The sequence below is a fragment of the Furipterus horrens genome, unplaced genomic scaffold, assembly GCF_987537825.1.
Source record: "Furipterus horrens unplaced genomic scaffold, mFurHor1.1.pri manual_scaffold_11, whole genome shotgun sequence".
Taxonomy (NCBI): Eukaryota; Metazoa; Chordata; class Mammalia; order Chiroptera; family Furipteridae; genus Furipterus; species Furipterus horrens.
The window spans coordinates 54,092,116-54,116,327 of NW_028327181.1; the positions used below are offsets into that span (position 1 = coordinate 54,092,116).

Genomic DNA, 24,212 nt, shown 5'->3' on the forward strand with positions numbered 1-24,212 from the left:
CCTTAGCCCATGATGCCCTTAATGGCACCCTAGCATTCTTATCCTCAGGCGCTTTAACAATGTGCAGCCCAGAGAAGTCAGCCCTGCAGATGCTAGGAGAGCTCTGTATGGCTGACTTCTTTGAGCTGCAGGCAACCTACATAAGTGTTTCCCAACCTTGTCAGCTTCTAAGAACTACCAGGAATTCTTTTAAAATAGATTTTAGGCCCCTTCCCTGGAGATTCTGATTCAGCAGTTCTAAGGGGTCAAGATGATTCTTATAATTAAGTACACAGTTGTTATCATAATGTTCATTTATTGAGGGTTTACTACTATACCAGTCAGTGCTCAAGGCTTTTTCGCATTTCATCTAATGAATATTTTTCAGGTTTAGGGTACCCATAGGCCCTAGGACCTGCTTCTTTTATAGTGCTAGGGACCTGGGTTCAAATTTTGGCCCCATTGCTGACTAGTGTGTTAATCCAGATGGATTATGTAACCTTTCTGATCTCAGTCTCATTCGTGAGGCAGTGGGTAGTAAGTAAACCGGCCTCCTCCGGGTTTGTGAGAAGCGCCTGGCCTGGTCCGTAGAAAAGAATTTAGGAGCCTGCTGTCCTTTTCATCTTCATCACCCTCAGGGTGGCACAGATCTGAAGACCTCTTCATCCTAGTGCTCGCACCTTCTGGCTTCTTGGGACCCTCATCCCTGACTCCAGGGCCGGAGTCTCAGCTCTGGGGAAGGTGGGGGTGGGGTGTGGGGGTGGGGCGCTCTCTTCAAGCTGGGACTGCTCGCTCTCGGGGTCCCCGTACAAGGCGCCCCCATCAAAGCCACTGCTGCACACATCAGCCGCATCAGCGCCTGCGTGCGGGTCACATGCCCTGCGCCTGCGCAGACTCCACAGCCTAGAGTATGAGTGTCGTCAAGGAAAATCCCCAGCTTCTAGGTAAACAAGTTGCCGCGTGAGACCGCCTGCACGTGTCCTCTACAGCTCCGAGACCCCTCAGCCTATGAGAAAGCTTGGAGGGCTGGCCAGGCACTTGCGTCACCGCGGGGGGACATGGCCACAGCCAATATGAACTTCGGAAGTGGATGGGGGAGCGGCTTTCTGTCAATCAGTGCGTGCAGTGGGCGGCCTTCCTGCACGTGGATCTGTCACTGAGCATTGGCAAAGTGACTAATAAGATGACGGGCAGCGGACAGCACCAATGGTGGCTATGCGGAGGTCTGGCGACGGCACGAGGCGCTGGGCATGGATCCGCACCCTTAGGCCAATAAGCTTGAGGGGCGTGGCATCCCAGCTGGTGGGCGGGCCTGGAGGAGCAAGTCCCAGTCTCTCTGGTCGTAGTTGGGAAGAGACTGGAGACCGGCGTGTTTGCCAAACGGTGAGTGCTCAGGGGTAGGGGGAGATGAGCGGTGTGTTTTCTGGGGTGGTGTGTTCTATCAGTAAGGGTGTTAATGGAGGTGTGTGTGTGCGTGTTTGCGTTGGGGGTGGGGCGTTGGGATCCTGCGAATGCGTGATCCCAGCGGTGGGAGCCCTGATCATTGTAGGGAATAGGGACGAGAACTCAGTGATAGATGGGCAGGGCCGGGGGCTAGGGGAGTCTCTGAGATCAGATCCTTCACCTGGGCCCCCCCATGGAACCTGGATCCCTGACTTCCAGGAAGGCGGGGCTCGGAAGCCCTCAGCAACCTGAGGGAGCTGAGACCCCTGCTCCCAAGGAGGTACAGGGTCAGGATTTCTGAGAGTGCGTGGCGGACGTTCCAGTGCGTGGCTGTTGTCTGGGTATGTGCCTTAAGCACTTGAAAGAGGCAGGGGTTCTGAGGCTTCAGGGACGCCCTGGTAGGGCAGGTAGGAGGGTTCCAAAGTTTGGCATGTTGTTGATTTGTGTGACCCTGAGCCAGTCACATCATGACTCTGGATGTCTTATGTGTAAAGGGGAATCATCCTTGGGAGTAAAGGTGAGGTAGCAACTGTTTGATCCTGAGAAGGGAGGGTAGGGTTGTACAGATTGGCTGCGCACATGACTTCCTGAGCCCCTTGTGAGGAGGAACCAATAGGGAGCTCTGGTGCTGTCTGTACAAACAACTAGGCCTATGGTAAAGGGACCTGGGGTAAAGTGGAAGAGTTTGGAAGTGCTAGGATGATCTCAAGGACTTTGTGAGCATGTGAAAACTGGGGCCATGATGATTTGAAATGTGTAGAGAGTGCAAACTGAATGTCCGAAATGAGAGGAGGGGTTGACGGAGTCTGTGTTTCAGGCACCAAACTCAATCGGCTGGATATTTGAGAGGTTCAGGTTCCCCAGTGCTGGGTAACTCTTCACGGGTTCCAGAAAGCTAAGAAGCCAGCATGACAAGCCATTATCAGAGGTTACATTTGAACTCTGGGCTCTATTTGTTAAGAGCCTGAAAACATATTATAAGGCAATTTAGTCAACTTTAGCAACTTCTGAGCCTTAGTAGGTCCTTGTGGAATGGGGAGAATAATACCCATCTCACAAGATTTTTCTGGGGATTAAATAAGATAATGTATATAAAGTGCCTGGTACAATGCCTGGGTCATGTTTTTTAAGTTATTTAGCCAAAAAAAAGTGACTATAGGCTGACAAAACACTGGTAGGGCGAGAGATTTATGTGAATGATGTGGTTAGGAACTGTTCTCACATTTGGAAGTTTTTCTGCAAGTTTTGGTGATTCCCTCTGCATTTCCCTCTTTCTGGTTTTGGTCTTCAGGCACCTGCCCAAAACGCTCATTCCACCCTTTTACCCATCTCCCAGGAGCCAGGCCCTAGGCTGAGCCATTTGCTGTCCCAGTTCAATTTCCTCATCCTAGACCCATTCTCCTCCCTGCCCCTCCTCCTTCTTTGCCTTGGTAACGAGAGATTGAGGCGCTGAAGGGGGCCTCTAAAAGAGCAGAGGTGCGTGTTCTCTCACAGAACCTGGGCCTCCAGCTTACCCACCCTGGCTTTTTGGAATCCGCCAGCAAGTGTGTACAGTTTGGGAGAGGGGAAAAGCCAGTGCCAGGAGCTGTAGGAACAAGCCTAGGGGAGGGCCATGCATGTCTGGAAGAGAACCAGACATAGGGGCGGGGTGGAGGGGACCCCTTCCTTCTAATCCTCTCTCCAGGAATCCCTGGCTTTGGGACAGGATGGCTGTCGTTGGGCTGGGGTTGGCGCCCGGGTTTGTGCTTGTCCTGGGCCACCAGCCAAGAGAACATGATGTTCCCAAGTGCGCTGGCCGCCGCCCTCTTGGTCTGGCCGCCATCCAAACCGCTGCCTCCCCAGCCTCCCTGCCCCACATTCCCCCGCTTCCTTGCTCCGCCCCCTTCCTCGGCTTTGACGTCATTACTGTCTCCCGCCTCCTCTCCTACATTGACGGCAGCAGTCCCTGGTTACTGTGGGGACCATGAGGCAGGACAACCAGGGCCGTGGGAGCAGGTGAGGGCTGCTGGAGCGCTGGACCCTTTGTTTATGCAAGAATAAATATGGAGGTGGAGGTGGGAGAGCAAGGACTGTCTGTGTCAGAAAAGATTACACCTAAATCCCTGAGAAGAACTGGGGTGGAAGAAAAATTTTTTACAGAGAAGAGGTGTCTAAAAAATGAGACAAGGGACAGGGCCACAGTTTGGGAGTTGGGGGTACATTTTCGAGCAGAAAAGTCTGAAAATCCAGGCTGCCGAATCCTTTGTTTCCTGTGTTTTCTTGCTTTGTTTTTTCCAGGTTATACTATTCCCCCTTCCTCACGCCGAGCTTTTGCACAGAGCCTCCCCCCTGCCTCCCCCATGGGGAACACCATTGTTAAGGAAAGCTTAGGCCACGTGACAGTGTGGGGCGTGCACCCACAGTTATGTCAGTATTGGCTGGGGGTGGGGGTGGGGGCGGGGGCGGGGGGGCGCTGTGGCGCACCCTCTTCACTTGCCAACCAGATCTTCAGGGAGCCCTGAGAGAAACTAGTCCTCACAGTCCTGGATGGAGTGGGTCTGTGTAACTGCAGCTCTCCTGGGCCTAGCCTGGCCCTTTATCTCCCAAATCAAGCCCCTGTTCATTTTTTAGGACTCAAGTGTTCTGCTCCCCCTTCTTTTAAAAAAGTTGTAATTTTCAGCCCCTTTCTCATTGCTGAGGCCCCTTCCCCTCCCTTTCTATATATTTTTTAATTTTTATTTATTGATTTTAGAGAGAGGAAAGGAGAGAGAAATATTGATTTGTTGTTCCACTTATTTATACATTCATTGGTTGACTCTTGTATGTTCCCTGTCAGGGGATCAAACCCACAAATTTGACTATCAGGATGATACTCCAAGTGAACTACAAAATCACTCTTATTGATCACCTATCATGTGCCAAGTTCCGCCCTAGGTATTAGGGACTACAGTGAAGTAGAAAGATGATGTCCTTGGCTTTCTCTTTTCCTAATGGTGGGGCTCTGAAGCCCTTGCCACCCCGTCTTTCTCTGTCTAGGGTCTCTCAGGCACTCCCTTTGTTCCCCTGTAACACTGGGTTTCTGGTTCCTCACTTTTGGGGCAGCCCTTACTGTGCGTTGCTGCATCCTAAGGAGAGAAGGACTAGTCACCCTGTAGGCTGCCTGCAGACCTTTTCTTTGGCCATAGAAGCACCTGCCATTGTTTCCCTTCACAGCCCCTGTTGGTTCTGGCTGCCCATTGTATTGTTTGTATCCTCCACCTTCACACTCCCACCCCGACATAGATGGATACTCAATTGCCTTCCTCCTAGCTGTCCAAGTATTTGAAGTGTCAGAGGAAGGGGTTGCGTAAAGAAGCGAACCCAGGAAAGGTCAAGCAAGGTTTCTGTCTGTCCGCCTCCTCCCAGGGACCAGCCATCTCAATCAGCTTGGCTCACTTCCCAGGATCTGCATTTCTTTTTCCCACCCCTAGCAAGGCCAAGGTGTCCTGCAAGGCTGGTCAGTTCAGTACGTGATCATCTCTTAAACCCTACTCTGGCCCGAGCATTTTCCCGGAAGAGGGACAACTTACTTTCCCTCCTTTCCCTCCCCTCCCTTTCAGTATTCACTCTACAAGGCGTCCTGCGCCCATTGGCTGGGCGATTGTGTCTGGGGCCCTTCAGCTCAGTGCCAGCACCCAGATCCACGTGCGCCCGCGTGTGTGACACAGTCCTGACCTCAGTAGGGGCCGGTAGCCAATCAGGGACCAGGATGAGATCCCCAGCCAATCGAGGGCGGGGCCTGTAGCTCCTCCGGCAGGAGGCCAATGAGGGGCAGTGCCTGGCATTATGCAACCCGCCTCCTGGCCCCGCAGAGCTTTCACTCGGCTGCGGGCTGCAACGGCGGTGGGCAGGCGGCAGAAGGGCTTGCGAGGGACAGGTAGGCGTCTCCTTGACCACCCGGGGGCCAGTTTCTAGCCGCAAATCGGACCGCCATTTCCAGCCTAATGTAGTGCTTTCGGCCCAGGCACCCAGACGGCACAACAATAATCCGTCTTCCTTGCCGCTGTCCACTCCCTCTGCCCCCGGAGATCCAGGTGTTCCTTGCAACCCTGCACCGGATGTCTGCACTCCTGACCCTCTTACCTCCGCTTTGCCCCACGCTCCCAGCTCTTCCGATCCCACATCTGACCCTCAGCAGGAATGTCCCCTGCCGCCTATCTTGTCACTCGAGGGTCTCCGGTTTTGCCTCGGTACCAGGATCCCTCTGACTTTACGCGCTCCCCACTCAATTTCTGGCTCGGCGCCGGCTGTGATGTCAGCCCGTTTCGGGATGGAACATCCCGTTCCCGGCTTTAGTTCCTGCTGTTGGCCACAGCCTTCCCTTTTCTCCTGGCGCTCAGAAAATGCTCGGGGCGGGGGAGAGTTGGGGGGTGTGGTCGGACCAGGAGTAAGGGAAGAAACACCCGCTGGCTGTTGTGCATCCTCTGCTCAGAGCTGAGAGTGTCTGCTTCGGATGGGGGTGGGGTGGCGGTGTCTAGAAAAGTAGCAGACAGAGGAAGGGATTCCTGGGTCCCTGACAATGGCAGGTGTCTGCTTCGGTTCTGGGTGTCAGGAGAGGGTGTAAGGACTGGAGAAGATGAAGCTGTGTGCTCATGACCAGAATGACTGGGATCCAGGCGAGCGTCATGCTGTGGGGCTTTTGCGTGGAGGGCAGTGGCGGTTGTGTTTTGCCCTGGGGAGCAGGGCCAGTCCGCGGAACCCCGATGGGCCGCCTCTCTCAGGGGACTGGAGGTGGGCGAACCCTGGCCACACCCGCCTGTGTGGGAGTAGGTAGATCCCCTGCTTCCGCTGGGAAATGGGGGAGGGTCGCTCCTCCCGCCCTTCTGTGGTCCCTCCAGCAACCGCTGAGCTCAGCTGCTGACGTCGGTTTCCCTGGTGACCGGGCCGGTGGCGGAAGCGCCTGGTGGGGCCGCGCATGTCCCTGCGCATGTGCACAGGGGGTGGCACCGCCCACAGATAAAATTAGCCCTGAGACCTAAATATAGGAGGCGATTGGCTCACCCCCTGCCCAGAGGCCTTGGAGTCCTAGGCAGAATGGGATCCCGATGGGAATTTGGGACTGGAAGGTGTCCAGACATTGGCCCACAGCCGTAGTTCTAGTAGACTGCTCAGGCTGTGCTTACCTAGGCCACGCTGGCAAGGGATGTGGGGGACGGCCAAAGAAATGCCCCTTCCCACCTCCAACCCCCTACCAGGACAAGAAACAGAACTTACCTAAAGCTCCCTGTTGGAAGCCGGGGTCCCAAGAGCGTGGGGAAATGTGGTGGTAGGGTCTGAGTGAAGCCAACAGGTACTGTGAAGTTAACAGCCCAGCTTTCTCTTAAGTCCTCCTTCCTGGTCTCCCTCTCCAGGTACTGGCTGTGATCGAACTTCTCAATCTCAGAGGCTTGGGTCCTCCACGTCACTCCCCCCAGCCAGGCCTCCCGGCCCCCTTGTGCATCCGTGGTGGCCTCTCCGTCATTGCTGTTTTCCACCTGCCCTCCCCATGGCCCAGACATGAATGGCCCCCTAGAAGGGGCTGATGGGGGAGGGGACCCCAGGCCAGGGGAATCCTTTTGTCCTGGAGGGGCCCCATCCCCTGGGCCTCCGCAGCACCGGTCTTGCCCTGGCCCCAGCTTGGCTGATGACACGGATGCCAACAGCAATGGCTCAAGTGGCAATGAGTCCAACGGGCTGGAGTCCAGGGGTGCATCTCAGCGCAGCTCACATAGCTCTTCCTCTGGCAATGGCAAGGACTCGGCCCTGCTGGAGACCACTGAGAGCAGCAAGAGGTGTGTATCGATGTGTGTTACAGGGTCTGGGAGTGGGCTCCTGAGCAGGCTGAACTGGGAGGAAGACCCATGCTGCTAGTCACTTCTCTTCATCTCGGGCCTGTTGCTTCTCCCTTAGCACAAACTCTCAGAGCCCGTCCCCACCCAGCAGTTCCATTGCCTACAGCCTCCTGAGTGCCAGCTCAGAGCAAGACAATCCGTCTACCAGTGGCTGCAGGTTTGTAGGGTAAGGGCTGGGGGAGAGGTTGGGGCCCTAGGCCATGTGTTGAGACTAATGCCTGTACCCCCTCCCTTCCTGTGGGCCTTGCAGCAGTGAACAGTCAGCCCGTGCAAGGACCCAGAAGGAACTCATGACAGCACTGCGGGAGCTCAAGCTTCGGCTGCCTCCAGAGCGCCGGGGCAAGGGCCGCTCTGGGACTCTGGCCACATTACAGTACGCACTGGCCTGTGTCAAGCAGGTGCAGGGTGAGTGGTGCTTCCTAGGAGGGCAGTGGCCAGGTCATGGGCTACTACAGTGGGGGCGCCTCACTGAATGCCCCATGCCCTCACCCTGTAGCCAACCAGGAATACTACCAGCAGTGGAGCCTGGAGGAGGGTGAGCCTTGTGCCATGGACATGTCCACCTATACTCTGGAGGAACTGGAGCACATCACATCTGAGTACACACTTCGCAACCAGGTCAGCTGCAGCCCGGCCTCTCTGTCCTAACTCACCCTCATCCCCACTCCCATGGCTTCTGAATTGGCTCTTGTCCTCACTCTCCTGCCCAGGATACCTTCTCCGTGGCTGTCTCCTTCCTGACAGGCCGAATTGTCTACATTTCGGAGCAGGCAGGCGTCCTGCTGCACTGCAAGCGGGATGTGTTCCGGGGTGCCCGCTTCTCAGAGCTCCTGGCTCCCCAGGATGTGGGTGTCTTCTATGGTTCCACTGCCCCATCTCGCCTGCCCACCTGGGGCACTGGGGCTTCGGCAGGTGAGGTTCCCAAGTTCCTGGGGGCGGGAAGAAGATGAGCAGCCACAGGAAGCACCTTCTGTGAGGGACTGGGGGACCCAAGATTTTCCTTGCTGGGCTCTTCTCATCTTGGGGAGGGGTTGGAGACCTATGCTTATCCCTCTCCTGGTCTGTCCCAGGTTCAGGCTTCAAGGACTTCACCCAGGAGAAGTCTGTCTTTTGTCGTATCAGGTAGGTGGGGAGAAATGGGAGCAGATCCCTCCTACCTTCCACACATCTCCCTTCTTTACCGTGTGAATCCTAACTTGAGGTGGAGGGTGGGTGGCCTTTCACTGATAGTCCCTAACACCTCTTTCTCTCCCTTGCTAGAGGAGGTCCTGACCGGGACCCAGGACCTCGGTACCAGCCATTTCGCCTAACCCCATATGTGACCAAAATCCGGGTCTCAGATGGGGCCCCGGCACAGCCATGCTGCCTGCTCATTGCAGAGCGAATCCACTCGGGTTACGAAGGTGGGCAGCCAGGGGCCTAGTCTGGTGGGGGTGGGAGGAAGAGTACCTTCTCTAGGCTGGAGAAGAGGCAGAACATGAGTTTGGGAGGCATGATTCAGCTCTTTGGAATTTTGGAACAGAGAAGGTGTTATAAAGATGAGAGTTTGAGACCTCCTTTAGAAGTGGAGTTGGATGAGAGTCCTGAGCTAGGAGAGAGTAAAGCGGAGTGCCTTGTTCTCAGCCCATTACTAATGTGGGATACAAGAATGGTCTGGACCATCTTTGTAGGCCAGGAGGCCCAGGGAAGAGCTGTAGGGAGGATTCAGCCATCCTGGGTCCCAGGCTGCATGGAGGGCTGAGGAGCTGGACCACTGCAGGTGAAACACAGTGGCTACATTTTCTGTGCTCAGCTCCCCGGATCCCTCCGGACAAGAGGATCTTCACTACACGGCACACTCCCAGCTGCCTCTTCCAGGATGTGGATGAAAGGTGAGGTCAGGACCTGGAGGAAAAGTGGGTGGCCAGGGCTGAGGCCATGGCCACACTGATGCCTCCTCCTGTTTCAGGGCTGCCCCACTGCTGGGCTACCTCCCCCAGGATCTTCTGGGGGCCCCAGTGCTCCTGTTCCTGCATCCTGAGGACAGACCCCTCATGTTGGCCATCCACAAGAAGAGTGAGTTCCTCTCACCCTGCTCTTCCTTCCCAGCTGTCTGCAGGGCTTCTTAACAGATGCCCTTGTGGTTTTGTCTCTGTGCCTTGCTCTCTTGGATCTCCTGTGGGGTGGCTGTCTGTCTTACTCAGCTCTCCCTCGTGCTGACCCTCACCTTATTTCCTGTTCCCTTCAGTCCTACAGCTGGCTGGCCAGCCCTTTGACCACTCTCCCATCCGTTTCTGTGCTCGTAATGGAGAATATGTCACCATGGACACCAGCTGGGCTGGCTTTGTGCACCCTTGGAGCCGCAAGGTGGCCTTTGTGTTGGGCCGCCACAAAGTACGAACGTAAGTGGGCCGTGGCCCAGAGCTGGCATTGGATAATATGGGAGGGGGCAGGTTTGACTCACCCTTTCCCACTCTGCAGGGCACCCCTGAATGAGGACGTGTTCACTCCCCCGGTCCCCAGCCCAGCGCTGTCCCTGGACTCTGATATCCAGGAACTATCTGAGCAGATCCATCGGCTGCTGTTACAGGTGAGAGTTGAGGAGAGGAGGCTTGGGAGATGGGGAAGGGATGGGGTACAGGGCTGCAGACACCTAACCTGTTCCTCTCTGCCTCAGCCTGTGCACAGCCCCAGCCCCGCGGGGCTCTGTGGCGTTGGTCCTGTGACTTCCCCAGGCCCTCTCTTCAGCCCTGGCTCCTCCAGTGATAGCAATGGGGGTGATGCCGAGGGGCCTGGGCCTCCTGCCCCGGTGAGTGTCCTCCTCCCATTTCACCCTCCTAGTCTCTCATTACCCTGTCCTTCTTAGAACCAGCATTGCCACTCCCAGAGGCACTCTCTGTCTCATTGCCCCCTCCTTTTTCTTGTCTTGCTCTCATCATGGCCTCCACGTCTCCCCACTGGTACCTCTTATTGCACTGTGCCCTGGGCCCCTGACACTGGCCAGGCCCCCGTCCCAATGCTGCCCGCTGCTCTGCTCTGTCCCACAGGTGACCTTCCAGCAGATCTGTAAGGATGTGCATCTGGTGAAGCACCAAGGGCAGCAGCTTTTTATTGAATCCCGGGCCCGGCCTCTGCCCCGGCCCCGCCTCCCTGGTGAGTTGGTGGGAGTGTGGGTGTGGGTGAGAAGTGAGACCAGGTGGTCTCCGGACCTTCACCCCAACCCAGAGGCGCTTTCCTCTCTTTTCTCTCCTTGACTCAGCAACAGGCACATTTACGGCCAAGACCCTTCACTGCCAGTCCCCAGACCCAGAGCTGCAGGCAGACCCTGCCTTAGTCCAGGCCCCGCTAGCCTTGGCCCCTGAGGAGGCTGAGAGGAAGGAAGCCTCCAGTTGCTCCTATCAGCAGATCAACTGCTTGGATAGCATCCTCAGGTAAGGCCAGTTTGGCACCTTCTCCCACTTGGGCACTGACCTTGCGCCTCCCCAGGCCTTGCCCTCATATCTTCTGGGGCATTACCAGGTACCTGGAGAGCTGCAACATCCCTAGCACGACCAAGCGTAAATGTGCCTCCTCCTCCTACACTGCCTCCTCAGCCTCCGATGATGACAAGCAGAAGACAGGCCCAGTCCCTGTGGGGACCAAGAAAGGTAAAGACCTGGCACATGCCCTGTTTTCACTGCCCAGTGCTGGCCTCTGGCCCTGAGTGTCTACCCTCCTGCCTTGGGGGCCCTACCTCGCTCTGCCCTGCCCCCCTCCCAGCCTCCAGATCTCCAGACCTCCTCCCTGCTGTCCGCCCTTCCCCCTCCTCCCTGGGATTGCCTTTCCTGACCTGGTGGGGGCAGGAGTGGTAATTGGCACCATCTCTTTGCACAGATTCATTGGCAGTGCTGTCTGGGGAGGGGGCCACCCCTCAGAAGGAGCCGGTGGTAGGAGGTACCCTGAGCCCGCTCGCCCTAGCCAATAAGGCGGAGAGTGTGGTGTCTGTCACCAGTCAGTGTAGCTTCAGCTCCACCATCGTCCATGTGGGAGACAAGAAGCCCCCGGAGTCGGGTATGGGCTTGGAGTGAGGGGGCAGTGCCCGGACTCCCCTTGGTCCCCTAGCCAGAGCTCCCTCCTGCCTGCTTTTTCCTGTCCCCTCTGGCCCTAATGGAGAGAAGGAGGCCTCCATGTTAGCTTGGAGCTGCCCCTTCTCGCCTCCACCCACCAGTCTTTGCTGCTTCCTCTGTTCCCCATCCTGCTTCATTTGTTCTTACTGTCAGCTCACACACAAAGTACGGGGTGGGGGGTTCAGCCCGAGGTGCTGACCACAGAGAGGCAAAAAAACCCTGTTGGAAACCCTGAAGGGCATTGACCTGGCAAATGTGGGTGGGAAGAGCAAGGGGTGGGCTTCCCTTCCAAAGAGAGTCATGGAGTTGTCATCCTTGGGCAGTGCCACCGAGGGGACTGAGTATCCTTTGTCATGCTGGGACAGCTTCGCATAGAGAAGAGAGCCCAGAGCCAGTCCTCAGTGTGGGGGAGGGCAGGAGATACACACAGGGCCCAGGCTTGGCTGTGGGGCAGAGGCCAGGGGTTAGCTAAGCTGTTGGACAGGGAGGGTGTGGTGTGGTTGTGTTAACCCCTGAGGTGATTCTGGTGATTCTGATGCCCTTTCTCCCATCTCGCCTTCCTCAGACATCGTCATGATGGAAGACCTGCCTGGCCTCGCCCCAGGCCCAGCCCCCAGCCCAGCCCCTAGCCCCACAGTAGCCCCTGACCCAGCCCCAGACGCCTACCGCCCGGTGGGCCTGACCAAGGCCGTGCTGTCCTTGCACACGCAGAAGGAGGAGCAGGCCTTCCTCAGCCGCTTCCGCGATCTCGGCAGGCTGCGCAGACTCAATGGCTCCTCCGTGGCCCCCTCGGCCCCTGGAGAGCGAGGTAGCCACCCTTCACCTCTCTGACCCTGTCCTCTGTCTGGTCTGGGATCAGACCACTGTGGGGAGCGGGTTCTTGAGGGAGATGTTCCTGCTCCAGGGACCCAGACTGGTGTTGCCTCCACCACTAGCGCCCTGCCTAGGGACAGGCCCCTCGCTAGCCTCTCCCCGTTAGGCCGGGGTCCCAGGCTGCAGCTACAGGAGGGCAGCCTGGGGGGCTGGCACTGAGACAGGCAGGCGGAGGTCCTCTGCTCCAGGTAAGCTATTCCAGGTGCAGCCTGGGGGCAGGGGCAAAAAGTATGCCCACGTAGACTCAGTGGCTGCTGATTAAGAGATCCATAGAGACTGGGCCAAATACAGGCAAGGAGGGCTGGGACAACTCCCACTGGGGTCGGCCTTCAAGGGCAGATGGCAGCCCAGCAGATGCCTGAAGGAAGCCTCCTGTAGGCAGATGCAGGACTCTGGACTCAGCTTTCCTGCCTATCTCTCTGCTCCATCAAGAGCTAGGCAGAGTGTGGCCTTGACTGGCAGGAGGAGCACCAACGCTGGCAGTGCCTGAGGGAGTTTGGCACATGGACTGAAGCTTTCCGCCCATTCACTTATGGACCCACCCTGCTCCTCCCACCTGCCAGTGCATCTGTCTCTTCTGCACACCCCCAACTCATTTTCCCATGTAACCTTTCTTTTTCCCTCTCTCAATAAATCCCCCTGCCCCTGCCTCCTGTGATTCTTCCCTGAAGGTTCCCATGTCCCTAGAACCTCTTCTGTTCTGTGTGGTCTGGGAAGCCAGACTCTCTAGGGCCTTCGCCTACCCTGTCCCTGGTTAGAATGGTAAGGCAGTAGGGGTGGTAGGGGCACTAAACCCCAGGTGGAGGCCCTTGCTAACCCTGGTTTCTCCCCACAGGCTGCCACCATGGCCCCATAACCCCCAGCCGCCGACACCACTGCCGATCTAAAGCCAAGCGCTCACGTCACCACCAGACCCCCCGGGTCGAATCCCCCTGCTATGTCTCCCACCCCTCACCTGTTCCACCCTCTGCCTCCTGGCCTCCACCACCAGCTACTGCTCCCTTCCCAGCTGTGGTCCAGCCCTATCCGCTCCCAGTGTTCTCTCCCCAAGGCGGCCCCCAGCCTCTTTCCCCTGCCCCCACATCTGTGCCCCCTGCCACTTTCCCTGCTCCCCTGGTGACGCCAGTTGTGGCCTTGGTGCTGCCTAACTATCTGTTCCCTACCCCACCCAGCTATCCCTATGGGGTACCTCAGACTCCTGCTGAGGGGCCTTCTACCCCTGCCTCCCACTCCCCTTCTCCGTCCCTGCCCCCACCGCCCCCCAGCCCTCCCCACCACTCGGACTCTCCACTCTTCAACTCGAGATGCAGCTCCCCACTCCAGCTAAATCTGCTGCAGCTTGAGGAGCCCCCCCGTGTTGAGGGGAGTGCTGTTGCAGGGGGCCCTGGGAGCAATGCTGGGCCCCTGCCTCCCAATGAGGAGGCTGCTGAACCAGAGGCCAGACTGGTGAGCACTGGTGCCCTGCGTTCTCTCCCAGTCCTCATGTGGCCCTTCTCCCCTTGCTCCTCCACTCTGGGCTGCTTCCTGCCCCCTGCCTGCCCGGTATCTCCATCTCTAGAAGATGGGATAGTGGGGTGGGAGACCCCAGCTGAATTTCTGAATAAGGGAGAAACCAGCTGCCTCCTCTGTGAAGGGATCCAGTAACTTCTGAGAGTGCATCTGCCTCTTGGAAATGGTCTGGCGTCATGTCCCTACCCTTTGCCAGCTCTCTGCTCTCTTTCTGGCCCCACCATCATGGAGTGGGATCAGAGACCACTGGGATAGGTGTGCCCCCGAACCAGTGGAAGCAGTTGAAGGGAAACCTAGGTTTTGAGCCCTTATTTTCTCCCCATTTCCCTCCCCTCCTCTCCTTCAGGTGGAGGTAAATGAGTCCTCCAATCAGGACGCACTTTCGGGCTCCAGTGACCTCCTGGAGTTGTTGCTGCAGGAAGACTCTCGCTCTGGCACAGGCTCTGCTGCCTCAGGCTCCTTGGGCTCTGGCTTGGGCTCTGGGTCTGGTTCAGGCTCCCATGCCGGGGGCAGCACCTCAGCCAGTATCACACGTGAGTGCCCCACCTCCAATACCTCCCAGGGTAGGACAGTGACTGGGGAGTTAGGAGGCCAGGCCCCTCCTTGGCCGAGCAGGCTGGGCCCATGCCCTGCCTCCTAAGGCCAGTGGGGTGGCCTTGAGGGAGGCCTTGCAATGCCCTGGAGGTGGGAGCGCCAGCTGGCCTGACATCGGTGGTTGGACCCCGCTTCATAGGCAGCAGTCAGAGCAGCCACACAAGCAAGTACTTCGGCAGCATCGACTCTTCTGAGGCTGAGGCTGGGGCTGCCCAGGCCAGGGCTGAGCCCGGGGACCAGGTCATTAAGTACGTGCTCCAGGATCCCATCTGGCTACTCATGGCCAATGCTGACCAGCGTGTCATGATGACCTACCAGGTGCCCTCCAGGTGAGGACTTTGAGGCCTCCTTGGCCACCCTCTCTCCACAGCTAACTTGGGGTTTTCTTTTCTGGGCTTTCTAGCCTATCCCCTACCTTTTGGAGTCCCCTCATCAGTCCCTCCCAGGTTGAGGGCTGCTTTCCTGGTCTCAGAAGTCCTGCTTTCACAGAGTGCCGATTCGGGGGAGGAGCATGAGGCAGTGGGTGGGGAGTTGCTGCCGAGGAAGAATGCGAGCTTCGTGGCCCCTGGTCCCCGCTCCGAGCCTCTGCCTTCTGAACCCCTGGGCAGGGACATAGCCTCTGTGCTGAAGCAGGACCGGGAACGGCTCCGGGCCATGCAGAAACAGCAGCCACGGTTTTCAGAGGACCAGCGGAGGGAACTGGGTGCTGTGCACTCCTGGGTCCGGAAGGGCCAGCTGCCTCGGGTCCTTGACGTGACGGTGAGAGGAGAAGACTGGGCTGGGAGGGAGAAGAAAGAATCAAGCTCAGATCAAAGGGATAGAGGCTAAGGGCTGGCTGCCTTTTTGTCATTGGATTGTTAATTCTGAAGGATGGTAATTCCACTAATTTTGCTGCTGGGTTACATAGTATTAAACCACATGAGGTTTTGTAGACCTTTTCTGCGCCAATTCTATGCTAACGTACATTGTGACTTTCCCACAGTGGGGTCTGGATACAGGGTACAGTGCATTTTCCAATCTTGATCCCACGTGCATCTGTGTGGACTAGTGTTTCTTCTGAGTACATTTTGAGGAATATCTTGGGCTGGGGGACAAGGGACCTAGGGTAGCAGGTCATCAGTGAGAGAACCTTGCCTGACTCACTCATTCCCTTTCTCTCTCCAAGGCCTGTGTGGACTGCGGTAGTAGCACCCAAGACCCCGGCCACCCTGATGACCCACTCTTCTCAGGACTAGATGGATTGGGGCTGGAGCCCATGGAGGAGGGTGGAGTTGAAAGTGGTGGTGGTGGTTGTGAGGATGAGGGCAGAGAAGAGGCCCGGGCCCAAGCTGGGGCTGGGGTCTCAAGCTCTCAGGACCTGGCCATGGAAGAGGAGGAGCAAGATGGGAACTCATCCAGTCCAGCCTTACCTGCCACAGAAAATGGCACCAGCTAGACTATATTTTGGGGCCACCTCCAGGAATGCATGAGAAGCTTCCTTCTTCCACACCCAACTCTCAGAACTCAGATGTGGCTGGATCAACTAAATAGCAAACTGCCCCAGATTCTCCCGCTCTTGGGGGCTGGACCCCCATCACCAGCCCAGGATCCAGGCGTTGCCTCTGGTCTCTGAGAGAACAGAGGGTGAACTCTCCAGAGAAGCCTCACCTCCCACCACTGGTGAGAAGTCCTCCCTTCCCTGGACAGAGTTGCTGACAGGCTGCTGAAGTGGTCTCTCTAAGTCCCAGTTGAGCCCTAGTCCTGGTCCCTGAGGGTTGGGGCTGCACTTAATTTATTGAGGGAGGCAGTCCTCTCTCCTGCCTCCTCCCCATATGGGAGGAGGAGGGCCTGAGGCCCAAGCAGGAGCCAGTGGTCCAAACCCATGGCTGCTCCAGGGTAGGGGAGGTTGGTGGACCATGGAGTCCCTGGTGCTGCCCTTCAGGTGGGACCCAGGTGTTCTCAGCTGTACCCTATACCGATGACATTTGTGTTTTTGATATTGTGTCTGTTAATATTTTTTTAATACAAAAACAAACAAAAAACAAAACCTAGGACTTTGTGGAATAAAGTTGCAGGTTGGGTAAGGGGTGGTCTTCATAGGGAGATGTGGCCCCGATTCCAGGGGGGTTGTAGTGAGTGAGCAATTCCCATCCCTCTTCTCCCTTTCCAGCTGAAGGGCCTTGCTGAACCTTCCAAGTGACTTAACTCAAACCCTGCTCTCACCTCTACCTCTGCTGAGTTTGTCCAGGGAAGGAGAGATGAAAAGCAACTTATGGCTAAGGGCTCAGGCAAGCTCCATTGTGGGTCATGGTGCCTGAGCGAGGGGGAAACCCACTTAACCTGTTAGTGTCCCGAAGCAACTGAGGGTGTTTGGCTTCTTTGTCACCACACAGGAAAAGGCCTGAAGATGTCCAGGTGGCTAAGGGAGCAGGAGTCATGCACACATACACGATCAAGTTGGCCCCCAAAAGCATTGAAGGACGGGCGGACCATTAACTTGTTGGTTCAGATCACAGCACCTGGGAAGGAAAGGGGAACTGGAAAGGATGAGTCACTGAGGACTTTGGGTCGATCATTGTTCTATAATTATTTCTCACTGGCCACCTAAACAGTTCATCTATCTGTAGATGTAGCACTGGCTAGGCTGGTTAAAGTGCCTGTCTATAATAAACAAGAGATCCTGGATTCCACTCTCAGCGGTATCTGGGCCAGTGGACAGGAGTACATTATTGTTGGGCGAAGGTGTGTCCACCTCTGCCAAAAAGCCTTTCTTGGCACAATCAAAAAGTTCTTACCAATCAAATCCTTTGAGCTTCCATGGCCATTCTCTTCCAGTGTGCATCTCTAGGCTGACTGCCACTTCCCCTCCATGAACTACCATGAAGCCGGCATCCTTTTGCCTTCAAGGGTGTAGGCCCCAGTCCTCGTATTTGGCTCTGGGCGAGGAGGGAGAAAAGGAAAGGCGCTCACAGGGCTGGCGATGGCTAATGCAAAGCAGGCACAGTCAGCAACACCCAGCCAAGGCGCACGTGCATAGATGTCTCCAGACAATGGAGTGGGGATCTCAGGAGGCGGGCCTGTTTATAGACAGCTATAGTTGCACAGGCAGTAAAGTACCTGGGGCTGTGATGGCCGAGTGGTTAAGGCGTTGGACTCGAAATCCAATGGGGTCTCCCTGCGCAGGTTCGAATCCTGCTCACAGCGTTAGTAGTTTTAGGAGTGTACGTTACTGCCTTCGGAGAAATAATTTGTTTTCCCCACTGCGTTCATCCCTTGGAAAGATTCGCGTTATTCTGGGACTCGCAGGGAACTCGCAGGGATTCAGCTACCCGTAACCACTCCGCGAGCGCCCCCTGGCAGGCCTTAGACTCCTCCCTGCATACACCTCCGAAGGTTGAAGGTTGTGCTCGGCAGAAGCCTTAAAAGTGCCAGTTTGAATTCATAACTCCACCGAACCCAGGTGATTCCTCAAGGCTATTCAGCATTTCCGTAATCCATTCACTTTGCATCTCTTCTATTTCATTCATATCCTTTCACCTCAAACCACAAATCCCTGAATCCTCTCTCAGCTTTATATGCTGTCTCACTGAGAAAATAATGCATTCCTAAGACATTTCCCCATCGATATCCCCAGTCGCACCTACCCTACCTACCTACCTGTCCATCTGTCTGTGGCCACATACTTTTCCTTACCCTCATTACCCCCTACACTTACTAGATAGATCTCCATTTCCCTTTGGCCACAAGGGCTCAAGAACACTGCTCTCCTTCCCATACCATCAAATTCTCCCTGTCTCACTGGCTTATTCCCACCAGCCTTACAAACATACTGAAATGTATTCCAATTTAGAACAAGAAAGGAAAAGGTATCTCGACCTCATGTCCCCCTCCATCTATCACTTCATTTCTTTGTTCCCCTCTCCTGCAAAATAAGTTAAACTCACTGTCTCTAATTCCATCTTTTGAGTCTCCTTTGAATCATCTCTAATCAGGTACACCCTTCCCCCCCACCCCCATTCATCAAAGCTGCTCTTGTTAAGGTTACCAAATCACCATTTGACACAGATGCTTACTCTCTCTTAGAAACACTCTCTTCACTTGCCTTCTAGGAGACCACACTCTTCTGATATTCCTTCTAAGTCATTAGCAGTTCATTCACAGACCCCTTTGCCTGCTCATCATCTGGATCTCTACATGTTAAAGTGTTCCCAAGGCTCAATTTTCCAACCTCTCTTCTATCTGTACTTGCTCCTTATTATTTTTTTTTTAAGATTTTATTTATTTACCTTTAGAGAGAGGGGAATGGAAGGAGAAATAGAGGGAGAGAAACATCATTGTGTGGTTGCCTCTCCCACACCCCCAAATGGGGACCTGGCCTGCAACCCAGGCATGTGCCCTGACTGGGAGTCAAGCTGGAGACCCTTTGGTTCACAGACCAATGCTCAATCCTCTGAGCCACACCAGCCAGGGCTGTACTTGCTCCTTGAGTGATCTCCAGTCTCAGAGTTTACATATCAACTAGTAATACAGTAATGCATCCAAAATTTTCATCTCAGCTCCAGAACTCTTCTCTGAATTACAGATGCATAGATAGTATTTCCTACATATCATATCCACTTGAATATCTAGTCAGCAATTGAAAACTTAAAATACCCAAACCAAACTCCCTGTGGTCTCCCCAAACCTGCTTCATCTGTAGTCTTCCCATCTCAGTTAATGGAATTTCCTTTTATTTAGTTGATCAGACTAAAAACCTTAGGATCATCTCTGATTCTTCTCTCACACACTGCACATTGAGTCACCCAGCAATTTATTATTTTAAATAGGTTTAAAAATTCAACTACTTGTCACTACTTCACCATTGCATCTTGGCCCAAGCCACCCTCATCTTTCACCTAGGCTATTGCATTAGCTCCCAAATTAGTTCCTTGCTTCTGCTCTGGTTTCTTGTTCCTCTACAGTCTACTCTGAACTCATTGAGCAAAGTGATCCTTTAAAAATATATATCAGATTCTGTCATTCTTCTCTTCTTTTAATGGGGTATCAATATGAATCCCTGGCTTTTAATGTGTATAGATAAAGAAAAAATGCATGCACATATGCAACCTATACACATACATACAAGTATATTTCCTAGCTCTGTCCATTGGGAGAGCCTAGAAGGAATGATACACAAGTAGTGATAAGTACACCAAGTGTCCAGATCTTGGTTAATAAATATCATTCTCTACTAAATTGAACCAGGGCTCCTTGGAAAAAGGCTGATTCCAAGGCTGTGGTTGGAGAATTACAAGAGAATCTTGAAACATTTTGTTGCACCAGAAAGTAGGTATTGAAAGAATGTTGGGTATATATCAAAAAGACACAGCAACTAGGGACTGTAGTCAAAGGGGTTCATTCCTATTGGCAAATTTGGAACAATTTGACCATTAAAACATGATCGTGGAGGATTATAGCTCATTGAATCAAGTAAGAATCTGAAGTTCATGTAAGTATAAATAAATAAAGTGAAGAAAAACTGAAAGCTCTTTTTCCAGTAAATTGCCTACTAAGAAGTATAGAAAGAGTACTGAAGTTAGAAATCATCAATGGACACTACTTTATTATGTGAACTTTTGATGAGGTAGTAAAGAATCTCAAAATGCCTTCCCACAAAGTGGAGAACCCTGGCAAACCCCCTTTAACCATGTGATCAAAGTGAATATCTCAGTATTCGGATAAATTGACATGTGTCTTCTGCTGTGATGCATTGAGAAGGACACAACATCATTTCTGTCATGACATTTCTGCCAAAAGTACATAACCTGAGTAATTGGAATCCAACCATGGAGAAACATCTCACAAAACTGAAGGACATTCTACGAAATAATGATTGCGAACTCTATGAAACTGTGAAGATCAAGAACAACAAAGATTCTTCCCGATTAGAATTTCATTACCAAACTATCAAATTAGGTGAAGGCATTTTCAGACATACAATGTTAAAAAATAAAAAATCCCTCCCATTCATTCTCAAAGCAAACTAGAGACTGTGCAACACCAAAACAGAGGGCATAAGTCAAGAGGACATGAGTTATAAGAAGCCCAGAGTCTAACACAAAAAATTCGTGAAGGGGCTTCTGAAGGTGATGATAAAGAAAATCCCAGGAGCAGCGTAGCAAAGAGAAGCAGAAGGCAGTCCAGGGTGGAGCAGTAAGAGTGCTTCAGAAGGAAGATCCTTTTTCTTTTTTTTTTTTTTTTCCTTTCCCCTCCTCCCTAGAGGGAAGATTCTTAAAAAATATTTTAAAGCTGAAATTGATGGCTTATGTGATCTGTTTATTCACATTTGGGAGTTTAAATAGAATTTGGCTAAAGAATTAATAATATAGAAAACTAAATAAACCAAAAAATAAAGCTATTATTAACTCTAGGAAAAGCAAAACTACAGTAAAGGTGGCAACAATGCAAAAATATTTACCTTATTATGATTGTATAAACACTATTCATTTCACTAAAAATTACTATAACAGAATTGGAAGAGTGAGGGAGGAATAAAAATATCTGTGGACAGAGGCCTGTAGGAACAGAGTAGAAAGCCAGTAAAAAGCATCTAAAATTGGGGAAAGGAGATCAAGTATACATGGATGAAGTATAGATTTAAATGGTAGAACAAACAACTATGGAATGTCAAGTTGCCTCTGAAGAGTAGGAATCAGGGATGTGGAATGGAAAGCCAACTAGACAGAAATCTAGGAAAACTAAATAGAAGCCATCCAGAAAAAGAAAAATTAAAGAATCATAAGTGACATTTCTTTTTATATCACTTATGTTTATTGACTTTAGAGAGAATGAAACAAACCTCAGGGATCAAACTTTCAACCTTTGGTTTACTGGATGATGCTCCAACCAACTGAGTCACACCAGCCAGAGAAGGGCATATTTTCAACAAGGGTAAAAGGTGTGAAGGAGTAGAAAAATGGCGAAACAAAAGAAGATGAACAAATGAAAACACACTGGGAGGCTGAGGAGCTATGAGACTATGGACTGGTCTCTGCATTCCAGAACCTGGATATCCCAGAAAGTACTGTCAGTTCTGCCAAACTGGGAGCTGAGTAAATACTAATCTCTTTCTACTCTTCACAGCTGCTGGCATCCCATGTTGTCATTTCACTTAGACCCAAGTTTATAGAATACCTTCACCGGTTCCAAAGTCACTCATCTGCTAGTCAGTATCCCCAAGTAAATGATTTTTTACTTATTTGAAGAAAAACGTCTCATTAAAATCATACTCTTTAAATGTTAAAAAAAAAAAAAAAAGATTCTTTCAGATTAATTGAGACTAAAGAGACATAACAACTAAATGCAAGTCGTGGTCCTGTATTGGAGTCTGGATTCGGGGGGAAAAGAGCTATAAAGGACGTCAGTGGAACACTTGAGGAAATCTGAGTATGGACTCAGATTATATTAATTTCAATAGCCTGATATTGACCATTATACTATTATGTACTATTACGCTACAACTGAGTAACTAGGGGCAAAAGAGCCTGATATTTCTAACTTCGTCCCAAATGGTTCAGAAAACACATATCTTATATTTGGAAGGCAGCGATGAAGCAGAGGGGACAAATGTAAACAATTAATGGACCTTGGAAAAGAATATACAGGAGTTCCTTGTATTATTATTGTAACTTTTCTGAAAGTGTGAAAATATATAAAAATTAAAAATGCCAGAAAACAAAACAAAAAAGCGGAGGGAAAGAAAAGCTTTCCAATGGCTTCTCAGCTTCCTCAGAGATGAGAAAGTCCTGACAAAGTCTTCACAAGTGGCCTAGATGGTTCTACATCATCAGCTTTCCAGTGTATGGCTCCAATCTCACTTGCTACCTCTATTCCAGCCCTGCCTACGCAGGCCCTTGCTGCTCTCTGTTCCTCTGACAAGCCAGGCCTTTCTGTCAGCCAGTTCCTCTGCCTGGAGTGCTCATCCCCCAGGCATCTTGTAGCTTGAGCCCTCACCTTACAGTTCACCTCCCTGATCAAACCATCTAAAATTGTAGTTCTCACTCTCCACTCCCCTGCTTCACTTTTCCCCATGGCACTTATCACCATCTGACAAAAGATGTTTTTATAATGTTTATTTGTATAATGTTTTCCCCACAAGAAGTATATGACTCATAAGGGCAAAGAGTATTGTTTGTTTTGTTTTGGGATATATGGAGAACTTCTATCCTGATTCTTCCTGTGGCCCAGGAGCCCGGTCCTCCTACTTCCCAACCCCTAATTCCCCCACCCTCCCACCCCCATGCCCAGGATCCAACCCTCCAAGTACTCCCCCTACCCAGGACCCAGGGGGTCCCAGGAAGCCAGCCTCCCCTTTGAAGAACAAAGAGGGAGGAGCTGAGCCTTGGAACCCAGGCTTGGGGAGACATCACAGCAGGGGAGGGGAAGCTCAGACAACAGGACCAGCCCACCAGCCTAGCGCTGTCTCAGTTCTTTCCTTGCCCCCTGCCTCCCTAGGGACCCAGCTCTGTGGGACCAGATCTCCCCTTTGCCAAGCCCAGACATGGCCCTGTGTTGAAGAGGCTGGAAGTCCAAACATTCATACACACACCACAAACAGACATACATACAGGTCCATGCTGACATTGAGGCATGCCAAACACTCAGAGACCCTATCCTACAAAACCAGAAATGCTGGGAACTGGGGTGGGGGATGTCCTCAGAGCCACAGCTGCACAGGAGTAGTGACTGGAGAAAAATCATCCAGCTCTAACAACTGGTTTCAGATTTGGGGGTCTGAAATGTGTGTGTGTGTGGATTTTTTTAAATGTATTTTTCATTGTATTTTTTCCATTACCAGTTATCCCCTTTATATCCCCCAATGCAATCAGCATACTGTTATACATGCCAAGGAGTCCTTTTTTCTTGATCTCTCTACCCCTAACCACACCCCCCTCCCAGCTGTCAGCCTGCTCTCTGTCTATGTATGTTTCTATTTTGCTTGTTCAGTTTGTGTGTGTATTTTTTCTTTTTTCTTTTTTGGAGCAGAGAGGGCTTTTTAGAAAAATAATACAAAGTTAGGTACAAAAAGTAGTATTTAGAGTGAAATAAGAGTCACAACTTAGAAACTGAAAAAGCTGACATATGTCACAAAGTCCAGAAAAATAACTGATTTGTATTAATACCTGCCTGAACATCGGTATAATACTTTCCACAGACTAGCTACTGGCTCTATACATTTAGACTCTTGTTTCTCCTCTACTACTCATGTACTTATAATGACAAGGGTCACTCGACACCTTCATATCACATGTGCCCTCGGGCTTTGCACCTGCACAGCACGAAGCCTGGTGAATGGGCATAAGTGATAGGAGTATTCCTGGAAGCCATTCTTACACCAGGTTAGCTAGGTTAACTTAATTGTATGTGGAATGACTGGGAACCATGTTAACATATCTCACAAAACCATAAATCTTATGTCTTTCCAATTCACCTTCCCCATAACCGAATCCCCCAAAATGCCACAGCCACTCCAACATGGGTGTGTGTGTGTGTGTGTGTGTGTGTGTGTGGCAGAGGGAAAGAAGTGGAAAGTGACAGTAGTCTTTACCATGTAAAGTTAAAAATATCTTCGATTTGCAAATTTTACAGAGGCATATAGCCATGTGAAGATGTTGCTAAGGTTGTCCCAGAGGCCTAAGTGAGGGGTCCTGAAGCATAAACTTCTTTCGCTTCATGGTGAATTGAACTCTGAAACTTGAAATGTTTGACCCCAAATCTCAGATGGACTCTCAACCTGCTTAGAAATTCTATTCTCCTAGTTTAGAAGGTTTGTTTTCCTACTCTCCAAAGTGAACATTTCACACCTTATTTTTCGTCTTTAAAGGACCTGTAGCTCTCTCCCCTCCAGAGATGAGCTTGATTC

The 24,212-nt window shown here is 52.3% G+C and overlaps 1 protein-coding gene and 1 non-coding gene across 4 annotated transcripts; both read left to right on the top strand.

Annotated features, from left to right (window-relative positions):
- The first annotated feature begins 1,287 nt into the window (after positions 1-1,287).
- Positions 1,288-16,358, top strand: PER1 (period circadian regulator 1). Of its 3 annotated transcripts, none has more exons than XM_090257389.1 (23): positions 1,288-1,362; positions 6,792-7,211; positions 7,330-7,428; positions 7,522-7,676; positions 7,768-7,889; positions 7,982-8,183; positions 8,342-8,393; positions 8,532-8,674; positions 9,064-9,142; positions 9,220-9,326; positions 9,499-9,652; positions 9,732-9,840; positions 9,928-10,059; positions 10,298-10,403; positions 10,510-10,681; positions 10,770-10,897; positions 11,124-11,300; positions 11,922-12,164; positions 13,065-13,675; positions 14,085-14,271; positions 14,472-14,661; positions 14,941-15,091; positions 15,498-16,358. In XM_090257389.1, exons 2-23 carry the CDS (start codon positions 6,937-6,939, stop codon positions 15,765-15,767), a joined length of 3,864 nt encoding a protein of 1,287 aa, XP_090113515.1. In that variant the 5' UTR covers positions 1,288-1,362; positions 6,792-6,936; the 3' UTR covers positions 15,768-16,358. The 3 variants fall into 3 exon arrangements, with proteins under 3 accessions (XP_090113515.1, XP_090113517.1, XP_090113516.1); XM_090257390.1 differs by lacking the exon at positions 1,288-1,362 and adding an exon at positions 5,252-5,317; XM_090257391.1 differs by lacking the exon at positions 11,124-11,300.
- Positions 16,359-17,433: 1,075 nt separating this feature from the next.
- Positions 17,434-17,515, top strand: TRNAS-CGA (transfer RNA serine (anticodon CGA)). Its single transcript has one exon. It is a non-coding gene; the product is annotated as a tRNA-Ser (tRNA).
- Positions 17,516-24,212: the final 6,697 nt, after the last annotated feature.

Bases quoted from the DNA above. Each gene is read 5' to 3' on its own strand.
- PER1 (XM_090257389.1), top strand. From the start codon at position 6,937: ATGAATGGCCCCCTAGAAGGGGCTGATGGGGGAGGGGACCCCAGGCCA. The intron at 7,677-7,767 runs GTGAGTGGTGCT...CTCACCCTGTAG, and splicing joins CTGTGTCAAGCAGGTGCAGG to CCAACCAGGAATACTACCAG. The intron at 8,675-9,063 runs GTGGGCAGCCAG...TTCTGTGCTCAG, and splicing joins AATCCACTCGGGTTACGAAG to CTCCCCGGATCCCTCCGGAC.